Genomic DNA, 27,511 nt, shown 5'->3' on the forward strand with positions numbered 1-27,511 from the left:
TTACACACGAAGGGGAGGGCTTATTTTCGGGATAGGTCTTATTATCGGGGAAACACGGTACACAGTTTATCTCTTCCAGACCTCTGCCACCTGGGCACAGCCGTCCACTTTCATCCATCATTATAGACTTGATCTCCAGCAAAAGTCTGATGCGGCCTTTGGACGTGCTATTCTAGTCTCTACCTTGGCGTGACACCCTGCCTCTGGGTAAGACAGCTTTTTAGTCACCCAGGGTGTAATTCACAGAGGCCACAAAGAAGAACGACAGATTACCCACCTGTAATTGTAGTTCTTCAAGTGGACCTCTGTGATTCACACATCCCGCCCGTCCTCCCCACTGTCACACCATTCTGCTTCATGTAGCGGCGGTTGACACAACTAAAAGGGGGAGCCTTGGCGCCAAGGTACTTATACGAGGGGGGAGGGGCCGTATTCTAATATATTTTTGCTACCACAGAAGCTCTAGAACTTTCCGATGAAGCTCCACGCAGGTGTAGATCACCCAGGGTGTGAATCGCGGAGGTCCACTCAAAGAATTACAGTTAGACGTGGGTAACACCTGTCGATCTGTTTTTGTGTTTTTTCCTTAGGATGTTTTGGAACACTACCCCAAAACATACTTACCTGAGAATAAGTCCCATTCATTTCCTTAGAGCATTGCCTCCAAGTGCACATGCTTAATATCTTCTCAGTCCATATCTTACAACTCAGAGCTTTGCTGCTAGTGTCCATTAGGCTAGCTTGGATGAAGGGTGCCAGTGACTTACTTTGCCCTCTCCCCTGTATATTGGCTCTGTTGAAGCTATCAGTGAAGTGATGCCTCTGGTAACCATCCTTTCAACCCCACTCCACTCTGCCTGCTTCCAGATATGAGGACATTGGTCCATAGTTGACATCAATACAGCAGCTCTTCTTTAGCTAAGGGAAGGAGATCCAAGAACCTTCCCATCTATAGCTTGGCTTTTACCAAGTAATGCAAAGTGAAGGTTTCCTAAGAAAGACAGCTACACCGTAATTGCCAGCAGACATGGTCATCTTTATGCAGTTTCTCAACCTACAATTCGATCTTTGCTATCAACCCACTACGTGATCTGCTTCCAAGCAAAATGCTGAGTCCTGTGTGCCTACAGGCTGAAGATTTATTGTCATGTTTCACTAGACCTCCTCAGGAGCACCTAAGGGTTTGTCACCACCATCTGCGCAGCAGCCCCCTCTTTAAGTATAACTCTTGCAAGCTCATGATTTTCAGGTACTTATTGCCTGCTATTTCTGTTGTCTCCATTAATAATAACTATTTGTTTCCCTGTGGTCCCATAATTGTTACCTGGTCTGTTTGTGTGATTTTGAAGTGTTGAAGACTGGAACTTAGTGAGCCGTTTTCTGTACCCTTTTCTTTTTGTAATGTAACATGTTGTGGTGTACTGTATCACAAAGGTTCAAAGGAGATGTTACAAACCAAGCAAAATGCCTCCATTCCCTGCCCTGCATGCAGCAACATTCAATTGCTATTGCCCCCACCCTGGCAAAAGTGTTTTTTAAAGTAAGAGTATCAAATCCAATCTGAATAGTGTCATAAGGATCATTCAAGCCAGTAAGATATGTTGCATACTAAAGGGGATATTCAATTCGTAATACTTGACATGGCACATAACAAATTTCCTCTGGAAGGGGAACTTTTTACATGGTTCATTCCCTCATTCCTTGTATAAAAACAAAAACCCCATACGCCATGTCTCTTCCGTTGAAACACGTAGATTTCACATTTTTTGTACATTTTGAACTTTTATGACAACTGCCAACTTTTTAATGCTGAGGTTTTTTTAGAAAGTCACTGTGATGATGTTTTTAGTGCTCACTTTTAACATTTTATATGGAATGTAGCAGCTGATAGCTGTAGCCACAAGCTTTTTTAAAAACTTCTGCATGGATCCTGGTATGAATGAAAGCTAAAGAGGGGCACAGTTTCTCTCACTGACTAATATCAGCAGGAGTTGCCTAAAGTAATTCCTGATGGATTGTGGCCCCTATTTGTTTCTGGAGCAAAATATGCAGGCTATCAAATGCTTCGGGGAAACGGCCAAAACGTCTAGAGGACCATTTTGGCTTGCTGAAATAATTCATGCAAGTAAATGGTTACAATTAATTTCTAACAATGAGAAACTTCAGCTAGCTTCCCCAGATTTAATTAAATCAAGATGTGTGATGAGATTAAAGTTCCCCAAATGAACTATGTTCCATTTGCCAATGATTTAAATGTTTTCTCCTCTGCAGTTGTTCCTGGGTAAATTACTGCAGGGTTCTGTCACCCACACATAAAATAATTTTACATTTAAGCAAATATTCATTAAGTTATTCACAGGATCCTTTCTCCGCTTTCATGCTGACACCAAAAGGAAACCAGACTTCTAATCAATTGGCATTAAATCAAATCTGGACTTGAGCCATGTTTTTGTTTTAAGCCACCAAAGCCCTGGATATTTCCTACTCTGTTTCCACTAATGAGATTGGAGCCCACTGTCATTTTGACATAGTGTAATAATAAAACATTTTAATAAATAGTAAAACTTTAATTAAGCCTGTAGGGATGCATGTCTGATCTTGGTGGGTGTGCAGGTCAGATGACTGCTAATTCAGGATAGCCGTCTGTGAGGGACGGGGCAGTTCGATGAGGTGGCTGCATTTTTCAACAGCTGTGCACGTCATCTGCTGGCTGGAGATGCTCGAGGCTACTTCTGCCTCTTTCTTCCTCCTTCTCTTACAGCCACAGCAGGTCAGCCCTTCCAGTGTTTTGTGGTACAGCATCCTTGCTTGAATTAGTCTTCACCAAAATTCCTAGTAGTATAATATTCTTTTTAAAAAAAAACCCAACAAAAACAGGTCCTTGTGCTTCCTGTTTTGGTATTTTTACTTTCCAGTTTGCAATGTCAGGTTATCTAACAGACATCCAGGCTTATTACTGTAGCTGTCAAGTGCCAACGTTTGAAGTCAAATTTCTCTTTTGAGTACAAAGAAATTGAGCAAGAGCAGTTGAGGCAGTACCTTCTGCTGTTCCGACTAAAATAATGGAAGGAAACGGGCAAGTTTCACAGATCTGTCCTGCAGGCTTTGTATGTGCTGCTTGCCTCACCGAATGTTTCTAAAAGAGCAGAGGCTAAAGCTGCGTTAAAGCTGCTTAAGGAAGCTTTACTTGTGTTTCTAATGTTGGACACACTGATTCACTGTGCCTAATACCTGCAAAGCAATTTCAGTCTACCTGGTGATTGGAGAGCTTTGTATTGTCACAGAGGAAATGTGTATGTATATTTGTGTGTTTTAAAATTGGGATCAGGAATTAGTTTTTAATGTACTGGATACAAACTGGTTTATATTTTTCACTTGTATTTTACTCCTCTGGGGGGTACCAATACTTCATATGAACCTGCCAGAAGACACTCACTCTGGCTGTGGGAGAATTAAATTTATCTAATCTGGAAAACGCAGACCAAGCCCAGCCTTACCGTTCAGAAGAGACTTCAGCTGGGAAGAGCCAACCATGGGTTGGCTGGGAAGAGGGATGAGATGAAAGCGGAACGTGATACAAGAAGGTGGTGCAGCACGACTTTCCTAAAGGGAGGTTATGAGATTGCTTCGGGCAGCAAAGTTCCCTGGGCTAGCACTGAGGCAGAAGAATCCTTCCAGTGGGGATGCCCTAATGGGTTGCCATATCTTCTTTTGCTCTAGCTGTGAACAACATCTGCCATTTAGAAAGAATTTGGAACAGAACCATAGAAGAGTTCAAAAGGCTTGAGAAGAAGGGGTCTTTTCCCCAGCATCAGTCTGTTTTGAAGCCAGCCTTGTGTGCAGCTCGGTCCACAATCATTTACTCAATGTGTGAAGGAAGTGTGCTTAGGAAAATCCCCAGCCTGTGTAACTGTGAATACACTGCCCCATGTTCGTTCTTACCTCACTCTCCAAGGAAAAGAATGTTAATTATGGTGGATAAGTACCTTTGGTTTTAAGCTAAATCAGGATGTCGGCTAGAAGCTGGAAGCTACTTTATAAAACTTTGGCAAAAATTAGCAGCAGCTATTTCAACTTGTTCACCCAGCTGTTCTAGTACAGTACAGAGTCAAGAGCACTGCAGAAAGTTGAGCAGTAGGGCCAATAGCAAGAGGCGACTCTACACATGGAAATCACCAGATGGGCAACATCGAAATCAGATTGACTATATTCTCTGCAGCCAAAGATGGAGAAGCTCTATACAGTCAGCAAAAACAAGACCTGGAGCTGATTGTGGCTCTGATCATCAGCTTCTCATAGCAAAATTCAAGCTTAAACTGAAGAGAGTAGGAAAAACCACTGGGCCACTCAGGTATAATCTAAACCAAATCCCTTACGAATACACAGTAGAAGTGAAGAACAGATTTAAGGAACTAGATTTGGTGGACAGAGTGCCTGAAGAACTTTGGATAGAGGCTCGTAACATTGTACAGGAGGCAGCAACAAAAACCATCCCAAAGAAAAGGAAATGCAAGAAAGCAAAGTGGCTGTCCAACGAGGCCTTAGAAATAGCAGAAAAGAGAAGGGAAACAAAATGCAGGGGAGGTAGGGAAAGTTACAGAAAATTGAATGCAGACTTCCAAAGAATAGCAAGGAGAGACAAGAGGGCCTTCTTAAATGAACAATGCAAAGAAATAGAGGAAAATAACAGAAAAGGAAAAACCAAAGATCTGTTCAGGAAAATTGGAGATATTAGAGGAACATTTTGTGCAAAGATGGACATGATAAAAAACAAAAATGGAAGGGACCTCACAGAAGCAGAAGACATCAAGAAGCGGTGGCAAGAATACACAGGGGAATTATATCAGAAAGTTTTGGATATCCCGGACAACCCAGACAATATAGTTGCTGACCTAGAGCCAGACATCCTGGAGAGCGAAGTCAAGTGGGCCTTAGAAAGCCTGGCTAACAACAAGGCCAGTGGAGGTGATGGCATTCCAGTCGAACTATTTAAAATCCTAAAGGATGATGCTGTTAAGGTGCTACATTCAATATGCCAACAAGTTTGGAAAACTCAACAGTGGCCAGAGGACTGGAAAAGATCAGTCTACATCCCAATACCAAAGAAGGGCAGTGCCAAAGAATGCTCCAACTACCGGACAATTGCACTCATCTCACACGCCAGCAAGGTTATGCTCAAAATCATACAAGGTAGGCTTCAGCAGTATGTGGACCGAGAACTCCCAGAAGTACAAGTGGGATTCCGAAGGGGCAGAGGAACTCGAGACCAAATTGCCAACATGCGCTGGATTATGGAGAAAGCCAGAGAGTTCCAGAAAAACATCTACTTCTGCTTCATTGACTATGCAAAAGCCTTTGACTGTGTGGACCACAGCAAACTATGGCAAGTCCTAAAAGAAATGGGCGTGCCTGACCACCTTATCCATCTCCTGAGAAACCTATATGTGGGACAGGAAGCAACAGTTAGAACTGGATATGGAAAACGGATTGGTTCAAAATTGGGAAAGGAGTACGACAAGGCTGTATATTGTCTCCATGCTTATTTAACTTATACATCATGCGAAAAGCAGGACTGGATGAATCCCAAGCCGGAATTAAGATTGCTGGAAGAAATAGCAACAACCTCCGATATGCAGATGATACCACTCTGATGGCGGAAATTGAGGAGGAACTAAAGAACCTTGTAATGAGGGTGAAAGACGAGAGTGCAAAAAACGGTCTGAAACTCAACATCAAAAAAACTAAGATCATGGCCACTGGTCCCATCACCTCCTGGGAAATAGAAGGGGAAGATATGGAGGCAGTGACAGATTTTACTTTCTTGGGCTCCATGATCACTGCAGATGGAGACAGCAGCCCCGAAATTAAAAGACGCCTGCTTCTTGGGAGGAAAGCAATGACAAACCTTGACAGCATCTTAAAAAGCAGAGACATCACCTTGCCAACAAAAGTCCAAATAGTCAAAGCTATGGTTTTTCCTGTAGTGTTGTATGGAAGTGAGAGCTGGACCATAAAGAAAGCTGACCGCCGAAGAATTGATGCCTTTGAATTGTGGTGCTGGAGGAGACTCTTGAGAGTTCCCTGGACTGCAAAGAGAACAAACCTATCAATTCTAAAGGAAATCAACCCCGAGTGCTCACTGGAAGGACAGATCCTGAAGCTGAGGCTCCAGTACTTTGGCCATCTCATGAGAAGAGAAGACTCCTTGGAAAAAACCTTGATGTTAGGAAAGTGTGACGGCAAGAGGAGAATGGGACGACTGAGGATGAGATGGCTGGACAGTGTCTGCGAAGCAACCAACATGAAATTGACACAACTACGGGAGGCAGTGGAAGATAGGAGGGCCTGGCGTGCTCTGGTCCATGGGGTCACGAGGAGTCGGACATGACTAAACGACTGAACACACACACACATTTCAACTTGTTCACCCAGCTGTTCTAGTACAGTACAGAGTCAAGAGCACTGCAGAAAGTTGAGCAGTAGGGCCAATAGCACTCTTAAAGGAGTGGGAGCCTTTCCAGCGTGGGGCTGTTAATGGGCAGCTTGGAAAAACAGCTTCTTGGGGCTACGAGACCCAGGAACCAGCCAGCATGGCCTTCAGTCATGTTGAGTAGGGAATTCTAGTACCCCAAAGTAATGTCAGACCTTCCCTGTACAACATACTGTACAATGCATTTCGTAGTGTGCATGCCGAAGAAAATTGTACCATTCAGTATTTGTGTAGTGCTTTTCGGTGAGAGAAGGTAAGCAAGGGATGCTAATCATGACAAGATCTTTTGCTTCTTGATGTTTTTTTTCCTTGCAGAAAATCCCCCCATTTTCTGGGTTATTCTTTGAACATTTACGAAAGCATCTAATATGGATAATGCAGTCATTGTTGTCTTGTTGGCCTCCAAAGCTTGGTAGCATTGGATGTATTTTGCATGCCCTGAGTCTCGGGGCCATCCTATGAAAACTCCTGTGATTAACTTTTTCTGCAGCTGGGAATTTTTTCTCAAATTACATTTATAATGGCATTTCAGTCTCACAGTGAGGCTGAGACTTGTCTAAAGAGTCAAAGAGTGCTCACGCTATGGTTTGTCTCAGGGTGAAATGGCCAAATTCTAAAATTCTTCAACTTCCCCCTGGTAGGATTATGGAAGCTTCCATTCCTTTCTTTTAATTCAAAGTCTGAAGCAAAGGTGGGCCAAATATGGTCCCCATCCCAATATCCAAATTAACCACAAACCTACCACTTCTGACAAATGTGGAGTAAGTCATGACAGGTGTATGCAAAGTGAAGCATAAATCCATGTTATAGCCAAAAGATGGCTGAATAGGTGGGTGACTGTGTCACCACTGTCAGTTAAAGTTTCAGTGACATGGCAAGCAAGCTAGAAAATAAATATAAACGGGAAAAGAACATAGGTATTCTGGCTTAGCACCTTGCAGGGCATTTATCCTACACAGAAATTAAAGTGAGGTCAGGGACAATAACTTGGAATTTTTACTAGCCCAATGACTATTTGCTCCAGCACTGTGGGGGAAGCAGCATTGCAGAATTCCTTGTCATTGCCAAAGAGTCAAGTCAAGCTGTGAATGCATTTAACAAAAGGGCTGTTTCCCATTCCAGGAACATGGATTGGGCTTTTGTGCACTACTTGAGCTCAACTTTTCCTGTTGTGTAGTGCATTTCTTTAAGGCATGTACAAGTTAGGAGCCACCAAGCCAGATGCGTCCCACCAGCTATTCAACAAATACCTATCTGCTTGGGACTGGAAAATTAGAGGGTTGACAAAACTACATGGCTGGGAGCTTCATTGGGTCTGCTGGCTCACCGGTTATGCAAAAACAAGAGAAACACAGTGCACTGAAAGCCTAAAAATATAAACAAAACCCGTGTTAATTTACTAAACACAATATTCTACAGGAATTTACCTATAATAATCTACTTATATTTATACAGCATGAAAGTTTACAATATCTAAACCACATACGTTGAAATATGTACAGGGAAGCTGATTTTTTTTCCCTTCAAGGTTACATACATATATATTTATAATGTATACAATTCTTGTATTGATGAGTACATATCCGCTAGGAAGCCTAGAAATTCATACATAAGAAATGCTGAATTCATTCATAGAGGTGCTTAATTCAAGAGCTTTTTCTCCCAGGAAGCTTACTGGGACTAATGTTTATTCTTTGTTGGTAATACTGAGTTCTCGAGATACAGACTATACAAACAGCTCCTCTATGAATGAATTCAGCAAAAAACATTTTTGGCTTCCCTGTATGAGGTTTTCAGTGTATGGATTGGACATTGTAAACTTTCATACTGTATAAAATATAAGTAGATTATAAGAGCATGTAAGTAAATTCTTGTAGGATATTATGTTTAGTAAGTTAACACGGGGTTTCTTTATATTGGTAGGCTCATAGGTTATGCAGGCTTGCTTTTTGTTACGGGTTCATAGTTTAAAGCAGCTGTCGCCAGGCTGGTGCTACCCTCAACATGTTGAAGGAAACTCAGAGCAGTCTTAGGGTGTCCATCGCAGATGCAGTCAGCACCAGCTTAGCGGAGTCTAGTTTAAAAGGGGGGGGCGAGGAGTACATTTCAGCCTTCCCTATTTTCATTGTGCCATCTCTTATAACCCATTATAAAAGACAGGCCCTGAATTTCTTTGATTTATGGTTAAAGCTGAACCCTTCTAACCTTTTCTTTTTATAAAAGCTGTTCCATAAACTTGTGAGTGACTTGCAGTGCAATTCTGTATTTATTTAGAAATATATGTTGAACTGATGGTATACTTGGTATATTTGTAGCCTTACTCTGTCTTTGATGCACAAAAAGGTTTGTCATCCTTTTATGGAGGAAAGAGATGTGTTATTCATCATTTGTCTTAAGATAAATTGTTATTCTGTGAACATTAAGAACCATGCATCTTTGGAGCTGACACGTTCTTTGCTCTTCTTTCTAATTTCAGTACATTTTGCTAGTTAACAATTCACCGTGCAAGCATTTTCTAATATGCTGCAATGGGATGCATGACCATTGTCTTCTAGGTAAAAGTGCTTTCTAAAAATAAATATTCTTTTGTTTCCAGCCATTTAACAGCCAGTTGTTGTGTTTTTAATTCCCATTTTTCACTTTATCTGTCAAAGGTGGCACATTCTTTTCCTATAAAAAGAGTTTTGACCTTGTCTTAAAGCACCTTAATACGATGAAAGGATGAGTTAATATTTATTTAAATTGCTGTTTGGCTTTGACAGCATGTAAGAGTGGCTTTTATTGAATCTCCAAATTAAATGATTTAGCCGTAGCTTTTTATTTCCTTCCCCCACCCCATCCCCTGCTGTTTCATGGTACACTTGGCCTTGGTAAGGTCAGCAGCTTGTCTGAGGAAGTTATTTGGACAGTATTAAATATGCCTCTCTCTCTTTTTTTATTCGAGAAGATTGCTGGATTATCTATCCTTTCCATCCCATGGTGAATGTCTCAACATTTGGGGATCCTTTCCTGACAAGGAAAATAAATGTTTTTGTGAGGGGACTCCAACAAAAGAAGCCATAGCATGTGATGTGCACCCCATATGAATTTTGTGGTCTAGTGTGAAGTGTGAAATGTACAGTGGGGATCTTGAAGATGAGCCTGCAGAGTTTTCGGTCATATCGACCACCTTGACTGCCTGTTATGGGATAAAACTTTGCAATGTTAAAAAAAAAAAAGCAATCTACACACACACTGCCCATTCTTCATCATTTTAATCTATGAAGTGTAATTGCTTCAGGAAATATATTTTAGAAATGATTAGCCTTGCCTAAGTCAGTGTGTGTCTAATGTGCTGCTATAAAAGCTAGTAACAGCCTCTGGACATGCCAGTTCTAAAACCTACATCTCCTTGTAATAAGAAACTCCAGGGGGATCACGATGGCTGGAAAGCTAGGGGAGCACAAAGCCTCTAGGAGTTTGTTCACCTCATTCCTCTGCTACCAGAAGTTGGGCATCATCATGGCTCTGTGGGTGGCAGGTGTAAAGAACTGTGTTGTGTCACATCCAAAGCAGTCTCTAGAATCTTTAGGAAAGAAGCTTTTGGTCTTCTTTTCCCATTCATTTTACTTTGAATAATCAGCTGTAACAATAACAGTTTTTCATTTTTCTTCATATGACCAAAGTTGCTTTCTGCATTTCACATGCTTGATAGTTTCCTGGTCTTTAGCATTACATTTAGCTACAGTGGCTCCCAAAGGATCAGGCTGCATGTGTACTTAATCATAACCCCAGATGAAACAGAAGACGGACCTGTGCTGCTTGACTTAAGTGAGCTCTTGTCCATTGGCCCCAGAGCATTTCACAGAGGAGCACTACCTAGGATGGCCACATGTCCTCATTTAAGGATGACTGTCCTTCCTTTGAACAACTGCTTGAGGATAATCCTGCTTTTAAAAGGATCTTTGAAAGACTACACACTCTGTGTGATTTAAGGAACAAGGCCCGAAAGGAGGGGAGAGGAATACTGAAGTTGTTCATCCACAGGTAGCACCTGCACAGTAGATTCAGCAGGCACTGCTTTGCCCATCTGAGTGAGATGCACTGGAATTCTATTTCCATTGGAGGAATAATAATTTCTATTTACTGCATATGTATAAACAAATTAGCACATGCCACCTCCTTTTTGATGGTGTAAGTGGCCCCCCTAGCTTTGGAAATTCTGGGAATGGAATCCCTTCGACTTACAAGATACAGTGGGGTCTTGACTTACAAACTTAATCCGTATTGGAAGGCAGTTTGTAAGTTGAAAAATTTGTAGGTTGAATCTGCATTTCCCATTGGAATGCATTGAAAACCATTTAATCCATATCTGTTCTTTTCCGTCCATAGAAACTAATGGGAAGCTCCTATTCTGCCTTCTGCCACTGGAGGGGGATATTTTTTCTTTTTTTCTTAGGTCAAGAAAAGTTCAGGAAAGGAGGGGGGAGGCAGGGAACAGTTTTAAAAGCACTTTTGAAATCTTTTTTTTCAACGAAGCCAATTTTGAAGCATGTTATGCTGATTGACCCAGGCTTTGCAAGCCAAAATGCCTCTCCCGCTTTTCCCCCCCCTTTTTTGGTTCATCCATGTTTTCAGTTGGTTTTTTAAGATACCCAGCGAAGGGGCCACATGAATCATCGGAAGGAGATTGTTCCAGAGACGAGGAGCCACTGCCGAGAAGGCCCGGTTTCTAGTTCTTTCCTTCCGGGCCTCTCTTGGTGTCAGGTTCCTCCGCCTCACGTCCTGATTCAGGCGGGTGATACAGGTGGACCTTGGTTAACTGAAAGTTCAAATTTAACGCTTTCCCTACCTCCCGCATGGTTTTTTTCGGTTTGTAACTCAAATCTAAGTTTGCAAGTCGAGTCAATATTTTTCTATCAGAGCGGTTTGTAAGTCGAAATGTTTGTAACTAGAGCCGTTTGTAAGTCGAGGGTTGGCTGTACATGCTATGCACAAGATACAAACCATTTTTCTCTATCAGAAACCTGGACCTTGGCTATGTACTACTTTTTACTTTCACTCAGTAGAATTCTCTAAACATTGTTTTTGCTTCTGGAGCTTTTGTATTTGCTACTATATTAGGGAAAACAGTTGATTCGAAAACTGAAGCTACCAAGCTCAGAAGTCTCAAGCTTATTTTTAGCTCTTCCACTGTCTCCTCTGAAGGCAAAGAGAACTCTCCTATCCCAGGATAACACTCTAGGGGATGCTTCAATGCCACAAAGCTCAGATATTTGTTATCTCTGTACGAAAGAGAAGTTTGAGGTGGGTGGGTGTGAGCCTGTGAACATCAATGGAGTTGTCAGGTCAGCAGACTAAGTACTAATATATACAAGATTATTTAAATTGCAGACCTATACACAATTTTTATGGTAAATGGAGTTGTTGCTGTTTCATGTTAGTCCATAAAGAGCTTGGCAGGAGATTAGTTAAAGTACCAGATTACTGAAAATCCAACTACTCTAGGGACGTACTGATTTCTGTTTTTCCCCCTCCATCTTCCTCTCCCTTTTTAGATGCAAGACTTTCTAATAAACCAGCCTGCTGGCCTCATTCTTGGTAGTGCTAGTCACTGTTTTATATGGTTTTTAAAGAAGGAGTGGACAACTGTACTGGCAGAGCAAAAAGATGGCAACCTATAAAGCAAACGGTTTTGACTGCTTTGTGGAACCGGCAGCAAATGGGTGGCCATGACATAATTAAAATATGCTATGGCAAGAATGAGGTTCTCCAGTGACCTATAAGGTAATTTAATTTAATTTTGGGTTAGAGCACCAAGAACCCCCTGCCATGGTATCCCAATGGCTGGGCTAGCTCTGGGGTTCTGAGACCTGTGATCTTAAAAATAAAGCTTTCCCCACCAAAGTTTTATCAAATTAAATTGCAGAAACAGCTAAGAATAGTTTTCATGTTTCCAGCACTGAAGAAGGCCACAAGATAGTTTACCTAAAGCTTGAAATTGGGTTGATGCCATCTTGTTTCTATTCTGGTGGACCTATAATATCAGTTGAAACTGAAGATGCTTTTCTGATGAGACTTTTGGCAGATTGCTGCCCTGCACATAATTGTTTAGGACATCTAGACAACCTCCTGTGTTTGTGTGTTAGTCTTTTTCCCCTCCAGTCTGATCATTTTGAGGACTTTTATTTTAACGTTTTAATTGCAATGAACAGCGACAAAAAAGAAAATAAAAAATAAGGTATTATGTCATGCATTTGCATTGATATAAACGGAGTTTATGCCCGAAATGTAAGGGATTGAAAATAGCATGTATAAAACATACCGTGATGTAGTAGCAAAGCAATATAATTCCAGAGCATTGAATAAGCAGCAGTATTTATCCTTCCACCTACAAAATGTCTGTGCCTTTTGACTAAAAGCTGTCTGGATGCATACATGCACATCTTTGAAACCATCCAGTTTACTCCCCCCCCCCCCAATTCTCATCACAAAGCCTGACACATTCAGCCCTAAGGTAGAAAGCTAGTGTACAGGGGCCCAAACTCTGTCAATCCCATTATTGATTGTCTGAAATGCCAATAGTTTTCCAGGGTCTCAGGCTCTCATGCCTAGGGACTCTCTCATCACTCTCTGTCTGATATTGAGATTTCCCTGTGATCATGATTAAGGTTGGTTGGTTGACCAACTGATTACAAATAACTGATGATCCTGCAAAAGCTGTAAGCCAGAGTTAGCACTGTGGCCCCTTCCCCTAGCAAGTTTGTTTCCACAATGTTAATGCTAAGAATTTATAGCACATGGCAAACATGACTGTGGTCTTTCAGTGTGGTTCAGCAAGCGCTAGAGGAGTAGTTCCTAACCTTAGGTCCCCAGATGTTCTTGGACTAAAACTTCACCACTAGCTGTGTGGTCAGGATTTCTGGGAGTTGTAGTCGAAGAACATCCCAACCAAGGTTGGGAACCACTGCCCTAGAGATATCACAGACCAATAGTGTCCTCCACACCTTAATTCCCATTTTCCCTGACCAGCTATGGTGAGAGTTTATACATCTGGAGGACACAGGGCAGAGAAGGCTGGTCTAGAACTTTACAGCTTTTCTGCAGGTCAGTATGGTTATGAACCTTCAGCACTCCAGATGTTTTGCACTACACTCCCAAAATCCCCAGCCTGTATCACCAGTGCCAAAGGACTGGAAGTTGTAGCCCAAAATATCTGGAATGCCAGATGTTTTCCACCATTGGTCTAGGAGGGGCTAAAGCTGATTCCTCCTGATTTAAGGTGGCTTCTTGCATCGTTTGATGCACATTCCAGGGGTGTTGTTTCTGTCTTTTGACTCTGGGCTGTGGAGATCTGTATGAGTCAGTAAGGCAATTCACTGCCTCAAACGACACATTCACGCTTTTGGCATCCCACAGAATTTGGGATGAAATTAAGTGGAGTAAATGGCTCAGGATGAGTGAAATACTTTCTGAGCCAGGCAAGAATGGACATTAAGAACAGCATGTTTATTCTGTACAGCACAGCAGGAGAGTAAATAGCACGTTACAGGCAAAGGAAATTGTCTGAATTGGCCTGAAAATGCAATAAAATAATAGCATATTGCATGGTGGATGTAGACGATTCAGATGAATGGGCAACAAGCAAATCACTTAACACTGAATAAATGTCCTGATGGGGAGGAGAAGAATACTGTATTTGTTACTGCCTTTTCCTACATTCTGTTTGCCGCACTTACAAAACAAACAAAAAAGCTTAGCATTACAACACAGTTGTCCCAACAACACAACAGAAATGAAAATTGGGGTGCATTTAGCCCCCTGCCCTGGTTTCTGGTTCTCAGTGCAGTGGTAGTTATGTTTCGATTTTTGAACTGCCTGTGTGAACGAAGAGTATTCACATTGAAATGTTTAACGCCAATGAAGCAAAATCACATTGGTGTTTGAGTCGATAATACACCTGTTTTGTGCCACATAATAAAACCCCTTTTCTCCTAGGATAAGTTCCAAGAACCACCACAACTGTTTCTCTCCAGTAAGCACGCGACCAACTCAGGTAAACGCAAGACTGTCTGGGCACTCAGCTGAATGACCTAATCTTTCAAGGATATTTCCAGTACCATACCCTTTCTAGACCAGTAGCAAAACAAAACTGTTTGCTTGTAAAGGAAACAGTAATATGTTTAAAACAGGGGGGTTAAAATGCGGCCCACAGACGGCATGTAACCTCCAGGGCTGCTTTTGATGCTTTCCAGGACTCAACAACAACAACAGCAACAACAAAACCCAAACACCACACTCCCCTCCGAAAAAAATGATTGTGATATTTTTCCTGCTCTTGAACGGGTGTGGAGGGCCTTCATACAGAGCACGTTACCATAGTCTTTCGAGACTGAAGGATACCTAAATGGGAAGGGTTGTGTCTAAGAGCAGCCGTTTTGTGCATGGCAGGGGGATGGGGAAGCAGCTGAAAATTATCCAGGCCAAGTCTCGGTTTTTTTAGTTCCCAAATGCCAGCTGCTTCTGGCTGCTTCTAGGCCTGATGCAGCCCATAAGCTGTGCTGGGGAAAAGAGGTTTCCCTCCTCACCCCCTCCTACCAAAGTTGCTCACACCCATTTTTAAGAACACCCTTGCCCTGCAACTTCTAGAAAGATACATAAAAATTGTTTTGAAGCAAGTTGTAGTGGGGCAGGGATGCCTAAAATCTGTTTCCTCCATTGCTTTCATGGATATATCTTGATTTTAAAAAAACCTAACCTTTCTCTTATTCCAAAATGGGAAATAGCAGCCTACAGTAGACCAAGAATTTTTCTGCCATGGGGGAGCTTGCTTTGGGAGAGCTGGGCTTTCCTTCACTGGAAGGATTTACACAGTGCCTGTCAGGAGTAGGGTTACCAGATACATGTGTACGAAAAGGAGGACATAGGAAGCCAAAAAGGAGGACAAAGGAGGACATATTGGGGGGGGGGCTCTGTGCACGGGGTGGGGTGGGGGGGCATGTCGCTTTTGGAATTAGGGCTCCCAGGACAAATGGAGCCAATCTATTCTTTCCTTTAATGGAGACCCATCCCCCTTGTTTTATTTATTTATTTTTTAATTTTAATAAAAGCATAATAAAGTGAAATGAAAAGTTTCAAAATTCGTGTGACAGATTTGAAACACTTTATAAAAACCAGGAAAAAAAACAGAAGGCGTGGATTTCTCTCAGCTTGAGAAATGCAAAGGGTGGAGAAAATGGATTTGCAGACACAGACACAGACAAACACACACACAAACACACACAAAGCCATTTTCTCCACCCTTTGCAATTTCTCAAGCTGAGAGAAATCCGCTTTTGTGTGTGTGTGTGTGTGTGTGTGTGTGTGTGTGTGTGTGTGTGTGTGTGTGTGTGTGTGTGTGTTCCAGCTCCCACAAGCATAGGGGATAACTCTGCATATGCTCCTGGACCTGGAAACACACTCTGCACATGCCCCAGGGTTGGGGGGGGTCAGGGCAGAAGGGGGGGATAAAAGTTCCTCCTGTTCCCCGGCTTTAGGAGGAAGGAGGGACCGGACCGGCCCCTATTTCCCTGGCTTTGAACCACCACCACCACCCCAAACCCCAGAACAGCCTCCCCTCCTGTAGGCAAGCCAGTGCACACTCACTTCACTCCTGTCCGTTTCCATCCATCCATCCATCTCTCTCGCTCCTTCCTGCCTTATTCAGCTCCCAGGCCGAAACAGCCATCCACAAGCCGAAGATACAAAAGCCGGACATTTTGAAGTTTTTTAGTTTTGCCTGCCGGACAGAGGACATGATCCTGAAAAGTAGGACATGTCCCCCTTTTGCCAGAGGTCTGGCAACCCTAGTCAGGAGGCAGTAGTTCCAGCCTTCCATGAGGACTAGATTTCTACCAGATGACCTTCAAGATGCCTCTCAATTTTGTATGGTCTTGGAGTTAAATTCTGGAAAATGTCTCATCGACTACAGTAGCAAGTGACAACCCTCCCCGTAAAAAAGTCAGAAACGTCCCATAAGGAAATGGGAGTATTTCTGCTTCTCTATCAAACTGTTGAAAAAATAAGCTTAGGAACTTTTGAAAACATTACATGGTGAGCTGCCAAGGACATCTCAATATCCATTATCTCAGTCCACTTGTTCATTCTCTCCCTTGTGTGAGGATGATCTTCCATTTTCTAGTCCCTCGTCTCAGATTTTTCTCATAAAGATTTATCTGTCCTACGCTTCACTTGTCATGGAAAAATTATGAATAATCTAAGGAGTATTCATAACTCATGATTTCCTTCCTGCAAAGCCATGGGAACAGGCTAAGTTCATGTTGGAAACATCAGCAAAATGAAAACTAACTTTAGATTTTAAGTCTGCAGTGACTTCCTGCATAGCATTTCTTCAAAACAGCTAAGCAGAAATGCAGGCACGCGATAAGAAGATTGAAGCACACTGCAATGAATGGCCTACTTTGCTTAAGATATTAGTGGTTTAGTAAAAAATAAGTCAAGACTGCCATTTGATCTGGTCAAAGAAAGTGATTCCCCTCCCGCTTTAAGGACAGAAAGATGGATGGCAAATCAAGTCACACCACAATTTCTTCTAGCAAGAGATCTTCTCCCATATGGCTTTCAAAAAACATCTATTCCTCTAGGCAGTGAATTCCTATTCCAGCACAATTTACAACCAATGGCAGTGTTAACTACTCTGTGACAGAGCAAACATCACCCATGATGCCTTAAGAACAGCCCATTTTGTCTTCAAAATGACTTCATGACAAACATGAAACATAATTTTCAGCTTAGAGATGTGCAGAAAGCTCCTCCAGCATTCACCCAGGTCATGATTATTCATATGCTATTTGCCTAGACCAATGGGAGTGCTGGAGGGGTGGAGTCATGAGGTATAAGAGACTCAGCAGGAGGATGAGGATGAGGAGTACAGATAGACACAGATAGGGTTTTCAGATGGGGAATTAGAGAGAAAGCTGAGAGTTTTGTGGTTTGGGCGGGAGAGGTGTTTGAGGGTGGATGAAGAATGTTTAAGAATTAACAACATTGCTTGTTTTGTCAACACATGTATCAATAAAAAAATTCTATTTGGTTCTTTTAAAATGACACATGGTCTGGACATATATTAATAAGCAATGGTGCGGCTAAAAAAAAATATTGTAAATAAAATAAATAAATAAATAATAGGTACTGTTGATGAAATCAACTGGTGGCAGCTGAGGGGCACGTGGCGTGAGCGCTTGGGTTGGTGAAATGGATCAGGGGCCATGTGGAGTCGTGACAGCTCCTTTTAGGGTGAAAAGTTTGGGCAAGTTTTGACAAAACTTGTTGAAATATATAGCAACCTAGCATGCCATGTTTGGAAACCTAACTTGTTTGTTTATTGTTCTTAAGCTACCAATCAACAGCTCTCTTTCCTTCCCACCCCTAGGAGGGCTCAACGTTTTTGTCTCCAAGGCACTTTTGTGGGTAAGTTAGTTTTTTCTTGCTCAGTTAGTACCAATTTGACAGATGTTTTATATATATAGGTAAAGGTTCCCCTTGAAAATTTTTGTCCAGTCGTGTTCGACTCTAGGGGGTGGTGCTCATCCCCGTTTCCAAGCCATAGAGCCAGCGGTTTGTCCGAAGACAATCTTCCGTGGTCACATGGCCAGTGCGACTTAGACACGGAACGCTGTTTACCTTCCCACCAAGGTGGTCCCTATTTATCTACTCGTATTTGCATGCTTTCGAACCGCTAGGTTGGCGGGAGCTGGGACAAGCAACGGGCGCTCACTCCGTCGCATGGATTCGATCTTATGACTGCTGGTCTTCTGACCCTGCAGCACAGGCTTCTGCGGTTTAGCCCACAGCACCACCACGTCCCTATAATCTTAGAACTGAAGAGCTGGAAGGGACCCTATGGATCATCAAGTCCAGCCCCTGTTGAGGAGGCCCACTGGGGAACCAAACTCCCAACCTTTGGCTCCACAGCCAGATGCCTAAACCACTGAGCTATCCAGCAGTTCTATGCTCACTTTTATCTATATAACTTGCTTATATTATAAGCAGGTTCCCCAAGAATCCCTTTTATATATGGCAAACATGGTGGTGGTAGGTGTCGCAGTCAAAGAAAGTAGCTATGATAAAAGGGAGTCGCAACTTGAAAAAGTTTGGGAACCACTGTTCTAAACAAAGATCTATTCTACAAGTGTTCTATAACCAGGTGGTCGAAAGGACTGCACTACTTCAGACATAGATGAGTTTCAGATTTAAATGTTTCCCCATGTACGTAGCTCCAGGACATCTGGAGATGTACTGATGTTGGTTTAGTTTCTTTTAGCATATTAGGGAGCATTCAAAAACAATGATCCAACCTGCCATCTTAGGTCATACAAACCATTGTTGCCATCTGACTGCGCCTCATGCACTGAAGAATTTTTTGGAAGTTTGTTCTTGGGATGTTGTGGATTACAGGGAAATGCCCTTGTTGACAGTAAACCTTTACAGGCTTCACTCAACTAATACATCTCTACTAGTCAGTCAATGAGCATTATTAAGGAGTTTGTGTAGCCGTTGTGGAGGGAGAGAAAAATGTGCCCATTGCAAGGAAAAATCAAGAGAGACAATGGATCAAACAACTCAAAAATCACTTCAGCACAAGCCCTCAGATGGTTTCATGTTGTCTAGTACAGTGGGGTCTTGACTTGAGAACTTAATCCGTATTGGAAGGCGGTTCTCAAGTCAAAAAGTTCTCAAGTCAAATCTGCATTTCCCATAGGAATGCATTGAAAACCATTTGACCGTATCTGCTCTTTTCCGTCCATAGAAACTAATGGGAAGCTGCTATTCTGCCTTCGACCACTAGAGGGGGATATTTTGTTTCTTTTTTTCTTAGGTCAAGAAAGGTTCAGGGAAGGCAGGGAAAAGACAGTCCAGGCAGGACAGTACCAGGCAGTCTGAAGACTGTCTCCCAATCCACTCTCTAAACGCTGGGAGGAGTGAGGAAGCAGACAGGCACCCTTTTCACTGGCCAACAGTTAACTGAAAGTTCACATTTTGCACTTTCCCTGCCTCCCACGTGGTTTTTTTTCAGTTCTTAACTCAAATCTAAGTACTTAAGTCAAGTCAATATTTTCCTATGAGAGCGGTTCTTAAGTCAAAATGTTCTTAACTCAAGCCGTTCTTAAGTCAAGACCCCACTGTACCAGATCTGCCAAACATTCAACCTCCTGTCAAACAATAGATCTATACAGGGGATAATCTTAACTCATTGTCTTTGAATTGCACATGAAAAAGCAACTCGTAGGAGTAAAGCTCATCCAGGATGATTGTGGAAAAAACAACAGCTTTAGAGTTATGTCACCATGGCCAGAAGCCAATTGGAGTGGCTAGCACCCCCTCCCCGTATGCAAGCCTACGCTTCCCTCCCATTTTGGGGAAGGGCACACACAAATTTAACCAAGAGATAGCCACAGGTTACTGTGAGTATTAAAACCCAATAACATCGCCCACCACAAAAGTGGAAGGTGCCAATATCAGAAAATTCATAGCATGGTCTAATTTCAAGAAAAAGTTTAGTTCCAAGTCAAGATACTAAGTGGAAAAATATATACAAAACCAATCTTCCAACTTATTGTAGGAGCTGGGCAGGAGCCAGACCTCATAGTTCTGAGACCTGGCAAATTGAGTTTCTCTTTTGCATCCATGTTTACAGACAGAAAGCATCCTGTGGAAAAGCTTCTTCGAGCAAATAATGCACTTGTGTAATCCTGCAATGATTATTTGATTGACTTCATTCCCATTCTTCCCCCTTTTTCCCCAGCCTTCCGAAATTAGCTGTCCAAGCATCCCAGTTTTCAATTCTCACATCTCCCAGAAAACACGCAGAGAGAGAGACAAATTGGCTGCTTTTCTGGACCAAAATTTGAAGTCCTTTGTAGATCAAGTCTTTTCAAATTTCTCAGGATGAATTTTTTTTTATCAAGAATGCATTACTGGTATCTTTGCAAAACGTTTAAGGGTCCTTCCAGCATTACACAAAGGTTGAATGTTCTACAACTCTTCAGTCTCCACGTGGGAGTAGAGTTCACTGAGTTTTTCAAACTTTGGCCCCCATTCTCTTATATCTCCATACACTGTGTCTTCGTTCCATCCAGAGGAACCAAGGGAGCTTAGACTGCTAGCTTCTGAACATTCTCCTTCTGTATAAAACACTTGCAATGAATCACATGGTAAAGCATGGTGCTGCTGGTCCATACTTCTCACCACACCTGACAGGTAGCATTCAAAATCAGTACTTGAAAAGGAGGAGCCCCTTCCTGCCGAGAGAGGTTCCAGCTGTTCCTTTGGACTGACCTGGAACTCATTGTTCAAGGGACTGTGTGGCTCGGTCTGTTTCCCTTTCTTCTTGTAGAGAGAGTAAGCTGGGCTGGTTTGAAGGGATACCTGAAGCTCTGCCATGTTGTATGCATCCTGCAAGATGAAATTGATATGTTAAGGAGGAATCTGGAAAACCTTTAAGGCCTTCTAAGGAGAAAGTCGGGGTAAAAACAAACAGACAAACAAAACTTGCCATCAACATTGGTTTCATTCTCCAACCGTAGATGAAAACTGTCACAAACAGAGCCTGAAAATGTTACTTTTTGGAGTGCATCTTCCAGAATCCCCTAGCCAGCATGGCTAGTGGTAAAACTAGCAAGGAATCGTGCAAAGTGCAATCCTTTTGCTTTTTTGACCAGATAAACATATATTGATCCTCCACTCCTTTTGCCATATCTTCAGTTTTGGCTATCTTTCTGCATCAACCTAACCACGTGTTAAAGAGGTGACACCAACCTCTCTTATTTACCATGGTCTGTATTCTGTTTGCCCACTCCCCCTGTACAGCCAGGAGGAGTTTGGGCATTTTCTTAATTACCATCTGCTGGTCTCTAAAATATAGCTGCATTTTGACCTGTTTGTTTGTTTGTTTGTTGTATTTATACCCCACCTATCTAGTCATTTTGACCATTCTAGGCGGCTTACAACATAAAAACATAACAAGTTTAAGAGAGATTTATAACAATTAATTAAATAATTTTGCAAGATGGGAAAAATACAAAATAAATCAAATAAAGAGAAAAATGAAGGAAGGCCAGGAATTAATTGGAGAGGAAGGCCTGCCTATTATTATAATTATGCCTGGCTTCAGAGTTTCATGGGGCCAAGGCATTGGGAGATGGGTAGTGAAGGCCATTTCATGCGATGGGCTTCAGCTGATAGCTAAGCTACCTGCTATGGAAGCTACGAGCAAAGTCTAGGTTAGGAATATGAAGCTGCCTTAGGCCATCGGCTGATCTTGGCCCATACAGCCATCTCCAACAAGGAGTGGCTCTCCAGGGCTTCAGGCAGGATTCTTTAGTAGATCGAAGTGGGGACAGAATTAGGGGTTATGTGCTACAACCGAGCTACAGTCCGTATCCAGTAAAAAATCCCTGCTATGCCTTGTAGGTTTCCCTCCAAGTGCTAACCAAACCCAGACTTTAGCTTCCAAATTCAGGCGTGGTGTTGGGGCCACATGGTGTCCGATCTCTTGTCTGTATGGAAACAATTTCTTTTTTTCAAAAGGCAATTCAAGGAAGGAACATTTCCAGGTTCTGCTCCTGAGCAGTTGCTGTTGAGCAGACCTCATTAGTGCAAATGGCTCTTGAACTGAGAAGAGTTTTCTGTCACTGCTCTGCCTCTCACCTGGGGCCTGGCTGCTGAATTGGGCCCCTGCCTCGCTTGCCGCTGCCAGGCAGCAAAAGGAGCCGCAGTTTTTCTTTCAATCACTGGGGCTCATTTTGCCAGTATAAGAAGGAGTGAGACATGGAGTGCCTGACATCCAAACAACGGAGATTTCTTCAAGACATGTGTGGGTAAACCTATTTCGTCCCTCCCAACAATTGAGAGAGGGAGCTAATCTTATTAACTACTAATAGGATTGCTATACTTAGCTCTCTGCGTGCCACCTTGATGATAAATACCCTAAGTGTTTAAAATGCGTTCATGGAAAATTCAGAGAACAAGTAGGAAATACTTGGTGTTTAATTGGAGCTGGTATAGAGATTAGGTCTGTATATAGTTCCTTTAGTTCTTCTAACATTCGTGTTGCTAAACAGCAGGGCCAGCTTTCTCATTAGGCAGCATGAGGCCAAGGCAACAGTATGTTAGCGGCTCGTTTATTATGATTGAATTTTTACAATAAGGCAGTCGATTTGAGAGCCAGTGTGATGTAGCGGACAGCTCACTGGACTAAAACTCAGGAGACCCAGGTTCCAATATCACACTTTGTCATGGAAACTCATGAACATCTCGTGTATCTCAAAAATCCTACCAGGCACCTAAGAACAATAGATTTTCTTGCTTCCAGACAATACCTGTTTTCTAGAAGAAAAGGCGTTTGTCTTCTGGATATGTGAAATGAGGGCTCCCGCTCCCACTTGACCAAATGCTGCCTGTCATCTACAGTTGTCACATTTTTAGTACATGTATTAAGTCTGCAATTTCCTTCCAAATAAATTCTTTTGACCCTTCAGCACAGGCTGTTAGGCGAGCTTTGAAGACCCTCCTCTTTGCTGCTGCTTTTAACTGAGATTTCAGACAGATAAGGCTTCTCAAAATAATGCAAAAGGTTTTCTCCACAATTCTCTTTGATATTTATCGTATTATCATTCTTTTGTGTGTGTGTGTGTAGGCAACTTTGGGTCAAATTACACATAGTAGGAAATGCTTATTTCTCACCATTATACATCGGTTTCCTCCAGGCATGTAGTTCCTTCAAAGCTCACCAGCTGAGCAATCAGACTTGGAAGTGAAATTCAAATTTTCCTCCCAATGGCAAAATGAAACTGTACAAATTTGTAATACGTGAGGTGAGGAATTTTCTTTCAAAAAGCAGTCCTTCAGTTATGAAGGAGAGAGTGCTTCTTCTAATGATACATTAACTGTATTGTCTTGTTTGACCCTTTGAGAGAATGCAGGTCTGAACTAATTATTTTTGATGTTCTAAACCTTCTCTTTCATTATTTATTTACTTATTTATTAAATGTACACAAAACGTTCTGTCAAAAATGGCACTCAGGAAGGATCATTAGTGGCCACCTTTCACATAAAGGTTAGTTGTGCTGAGTGTTTATGGACACATCTCCCTTTTTACTGTTGAGCAGAATGGACAGATGCTTGATTGCAACCCCCCGAATTTTTCACCATTGGATATCCTGTTGAGAGCTGAGTGGAGTTACAGTCCAACCACATCTGGGGAACCACACTTTGCCCATTCCATGCAACATTGAAGAACTATGAAGATATTTTCAAAGCAAGTAAAAAAGCAGAACGTATTTTTCTCTGAGGCTAGCCCACCTCACCCACCCCAAAGGTCCATCAAAAGAGGTCTTACTTGATCTTGTTCCCCTCCCCCTTCCTCGTTATAGTTGAGGATGTTCTCTCGGATGTCCTCCAAGTCGTCATGGCATGTGGTGACATGGTAGACTCGATTGTTTTTACTTTTGTGGCTCTTCCACCGAGTCCACAAGAAAAGGCCACTGAACAGAACTGGAGAAAAGGTTGGAGAAAAGCAGGGAGTGATATTTAGGAACAGGTTCCAAAAGCCACAACTAAAATGTAGTGCATAACCTAATGGCAGGCCTTCTGTTTTGGAATACTGCCCCGCTGTGAAAACAATGCTGAAGTCTACCTGCCATGTCACCTCAGAAAGATATGGATGCGATTTATGTGGAGGGCGCAATGAAATAAATCATGCCCAAGTAAGCAGGTTCTGCCATTTTCCAATAGTACTCCTTCCCTCATGCTAATAGACTCTCAAATCAGAAGTGTTTCAGTCATTGTACAAGACCCTCTGGGATTCTGCCAGTTCATCTGCATAGAGATTCAGACCTCTAAGCACACAGTCCAATAAGTGTGACTCCTCTTAGCAACAACATGCGCTATTGATATTGATAACAGCAAACCAGTTAGAAGGTGAGACATATCCAGAGTCCCCACATTTAGGTTGCACTCCTAGTATGCCTTGGATTTCATAGAAACCTGAAAGAGATTTTTGTGAAATCCACAGCGATTAAGTGAAATATATGTAGGTAGCCTATCTAACAGGATAACAACTGTTTTGGATTTAAAGAAAAGTCAGCTAATTGGAGACTTACCAGAGACGCCTGGACCTGTCAACCCATACACCATCTCTCCTGGGTAAAATGGGGGAAAGCCTCATGTGTATGTCATAAGAGATGGATGGAATGAAGATGGCAAAACAGTTTAGCATCTAAAAGTGCTACACAAACGGTAGAACAAAACAAATGGGGAGGGTAGCATCAGAGCCCCTCCATAAAACCCATGTCTTAACACACACTTTGAAAAAAGCAAATAGTACTTGACATATTGGCAACAGCCATCATCCATCATCTTCCTTTACTTTCAAGAACATGAGTCAACTATGCTTCTGAATCACTGTCTGCTGCCACACTAATCTATGGTTTGTATTACCCATGGTCTGGCGTTTAAGCCATCGATTGCCCCACAACCCATCAAACAAAACACAATTGATTTCCCCATTTTTAGCCTGTTTCTCAAATATCTCTTTGTCAGCTTGTTTCAAGGTTGGCAGGTAGGAGAACAAGCAATAGACTAGAGCCAATATCCTGCTACAGAAATGCAGAGTGGAACAGCAATTGTATGAGTATCTTCCCTATTTCAGCAGTTGTCTTGTTACACGCCTATTCTCACACCGCTTGAGAGAGTGGTTGCACAACCTGGAGCCTGTGGGAGGAGGCTTATGCAATTGCTTGCCTGCTCCACATTTTCTACAATAGGATTCTGGTCAAGCTATTCACCTACAAATAAAAGTAAATATTCGGCACCCTAATTACGGACACCTCTTTAGTTAATTAAGGTCACAATCCTACAGCCAAACAACTGACTACTGAAAGGCTGCAAAATATTGTGGAAACCTAAAATATATGATTACTCAATGTAACTATGGGTCTTTGAGTGATGAGCTCAAAAGATCCACAAAAATTGGGTTTGCACCTGCATGAACGCTGGTTCGGAAAGTTCCAGAGCCTCAAAAGTGAAAGTATCTTTGCCTGTATCGCACAAGTGTGGCCTCACTCTCCTCAGTCCCAGTTGTCCTTCGCAAGATAGAGGGACAAAAGAGAGGGCAGGTGGGCGGTTGTGTGGCTACATGGACCACCACTCAAAGAAACATAGTTATGGTGGGTAACCATATCTTTTTCATGGTGCTCATGTATGCACACAAATGGGGAGACTGGCAGGCTAAAGCTTGGAGGCGGGAGTTAAGCCAAAACAGGATAAAACAGTCTGGCCAAAGGAAGCAGTCCCTCTGGGTTCTGAGATCTAATCTGTAATGAGTCACAAAGGTCAAAGGTTGTGACCATGCAGTCGCTCAGCAAATATCCTGTATCTCTCTGCTGCGTTTTATGTAAAACAAAAAAGACAATAGAATAACATAGTCTAAATCCCATTGTTAGTCTCCGCTAGAGTAGACCAAATGAATCAATGTTGCATGGTAAGTCAACACTTAATGTAAATCTCCTTAGTGCAATGAGCCCACGTGCCGTGGCTGTTAAACTCTTTACACCAAAGAACAACCATCCTGATGAACAAGCAAGGAAAAAAACAAACCCAGAAGCGATGACTGTGACATGAAAGAAGAGAAGGCAGGTCTTGCATTAAACATTTTATTAGAAAAATAATTCAGGCACAGGGTTTATTTGTTTTTTCTTAATTACTTCTGTAATATGTTTGAACTGGTATTTCCACAGCTACAAAAATCCAGCATCTCCCACAGTAAACAAGACTGATGGAAGTTTACGGGATTATGCTCTCTCTCTCTCTCTCTCTCTCTCTCTCTCAGGGCCAACCCAGATCACATGCCATTCGCATAAACAGCATTTACACAAATGTTTTTGTGTAAACCACAGGGACCTTGTCTTCACAGGAGGTGTGAGGTATGTTAACAGTCCTACCTCCACCAGTCAGGGGTGAGATGTGCGTCTGCCTTTCTGCTTCGGGAGTCTGGCGGAACAATCCCCACCATACCAATTGAAGCTTTTCTCTCAATACAAATAGGAGGCATGGGACCCAACCTGGGTAGGGACTGGAGCGGAGAAAATGAACATCAAGTAGCTGAGCCGAAGCCCCGAATTAGATCGGGTCTTCCACGCCTGCTGTTTGCTTCAGAGTCACTGTTCATGCAACTGCTAATTGAATGACTGCTATCTGATCTAGCTTGCTTCTGAACCCTTTTTTAAAAAGTTATATATCCTGACTCACAATTCTTTCTGGGAAAGCCTCATCATTATCACTGAAATGAGCAGGAAGTTATCTCTCCAAAACGTTTCCAAAAAACGATTATTCAAAACGAAGGGATGTGTTGCCTTTTCATCGGCTGTGATTCATACGAATGCCTGATACAGCCCCTTGAAGGCTGCAATCGTGTGCTGCAGAATTCTATCCATGTTTACTCAGAAGTAAGTCTGACAGAATTCAGCCGCACTTAGTCCAATGGGCATTTAATCCTGGGTGAGGATTGCACTCTCCTAAACTTAATGCAGCAGGCATAGTTAAAGAAAGGAAGGTTAAATCCGCCCAGAGACCTCTGGGCAGAGTGGGCGGCATACTAATTAAATAAATAAATAAATAAATAAATCCTATTAACGTCTCCAGTGAAAACTCCAAATGAAATATGTTGAAAGTTGTGACCCTTTGCATATTAATGAGGCCCAGGTGGCAAGACAGAAATGGAAATGCCCAGTATTTTTAAACTACATCCTGCTGGTATGACTATATGGCTCCTCCTTTCCTAAAAATATTTCTGAGGAGCATTCAGTTCTTTGTATACAACCGTGCAAGCAACGTATCTTCCACAATACTGTAAGTCAGTGGTCCCCAACCTTGGGCCTCCAGATGTTCTTGGACTTCAACTCCCAGAAATCCTGGCCAGCAGAGGTGGTGGTGAAAGCTTCTGGGAGTTGTAGTCCAAGAACATCTGGAGGCCCAAGATTGAGG

At 42.3% G+C, this 27,511-nt stretch overlaps 1 protein-coding gene across 1 annotated transcript in view; it reads right to left on the reverse strand.

Moving 5' to 3' along the window:
• Nucleotides 1–19,917: 19,917 nt before the first annotated feature.
• The window catches only part of LOC110082029 (neural-cadherin), a 146,162-nt gene continuing 138,568 nt past the window's right edge, over nt 19,918–27,511 (reverse strand). The window contains exons 32-33 of the mRNA XM_072980430.2: nt 23,868–24,022; nt 19,918–20,923 (exon numbers count right to left, since the gene is read on the reverse strand). Of these exons, the coding sequence (XP_072836531.2) occupies nt 20,504–20,923; nt 23,868–24,022 (575 nt within the window). The 3' untranslated portion in view covers nt 19,918–20,503. The remainder of the gene's footprint in view (nt 20,924–23,867; nt 24,023–27,511) is intronic.

The sequence above is a fragment of the Pogona vitticeps genome, chromosome 10 (assembly GCF_051106095.1).
Source record: "Pogona vitticeps strain Pit_001003342236 chromosome 10, PviZW2.1, whole genome shotgun sequence".
Lineage (NCBI taxonomy): Eukaryota > Metazoa > Chordata > Lepidosauria > Squamata > Agamidae > Pogona > Pogona vitticeps.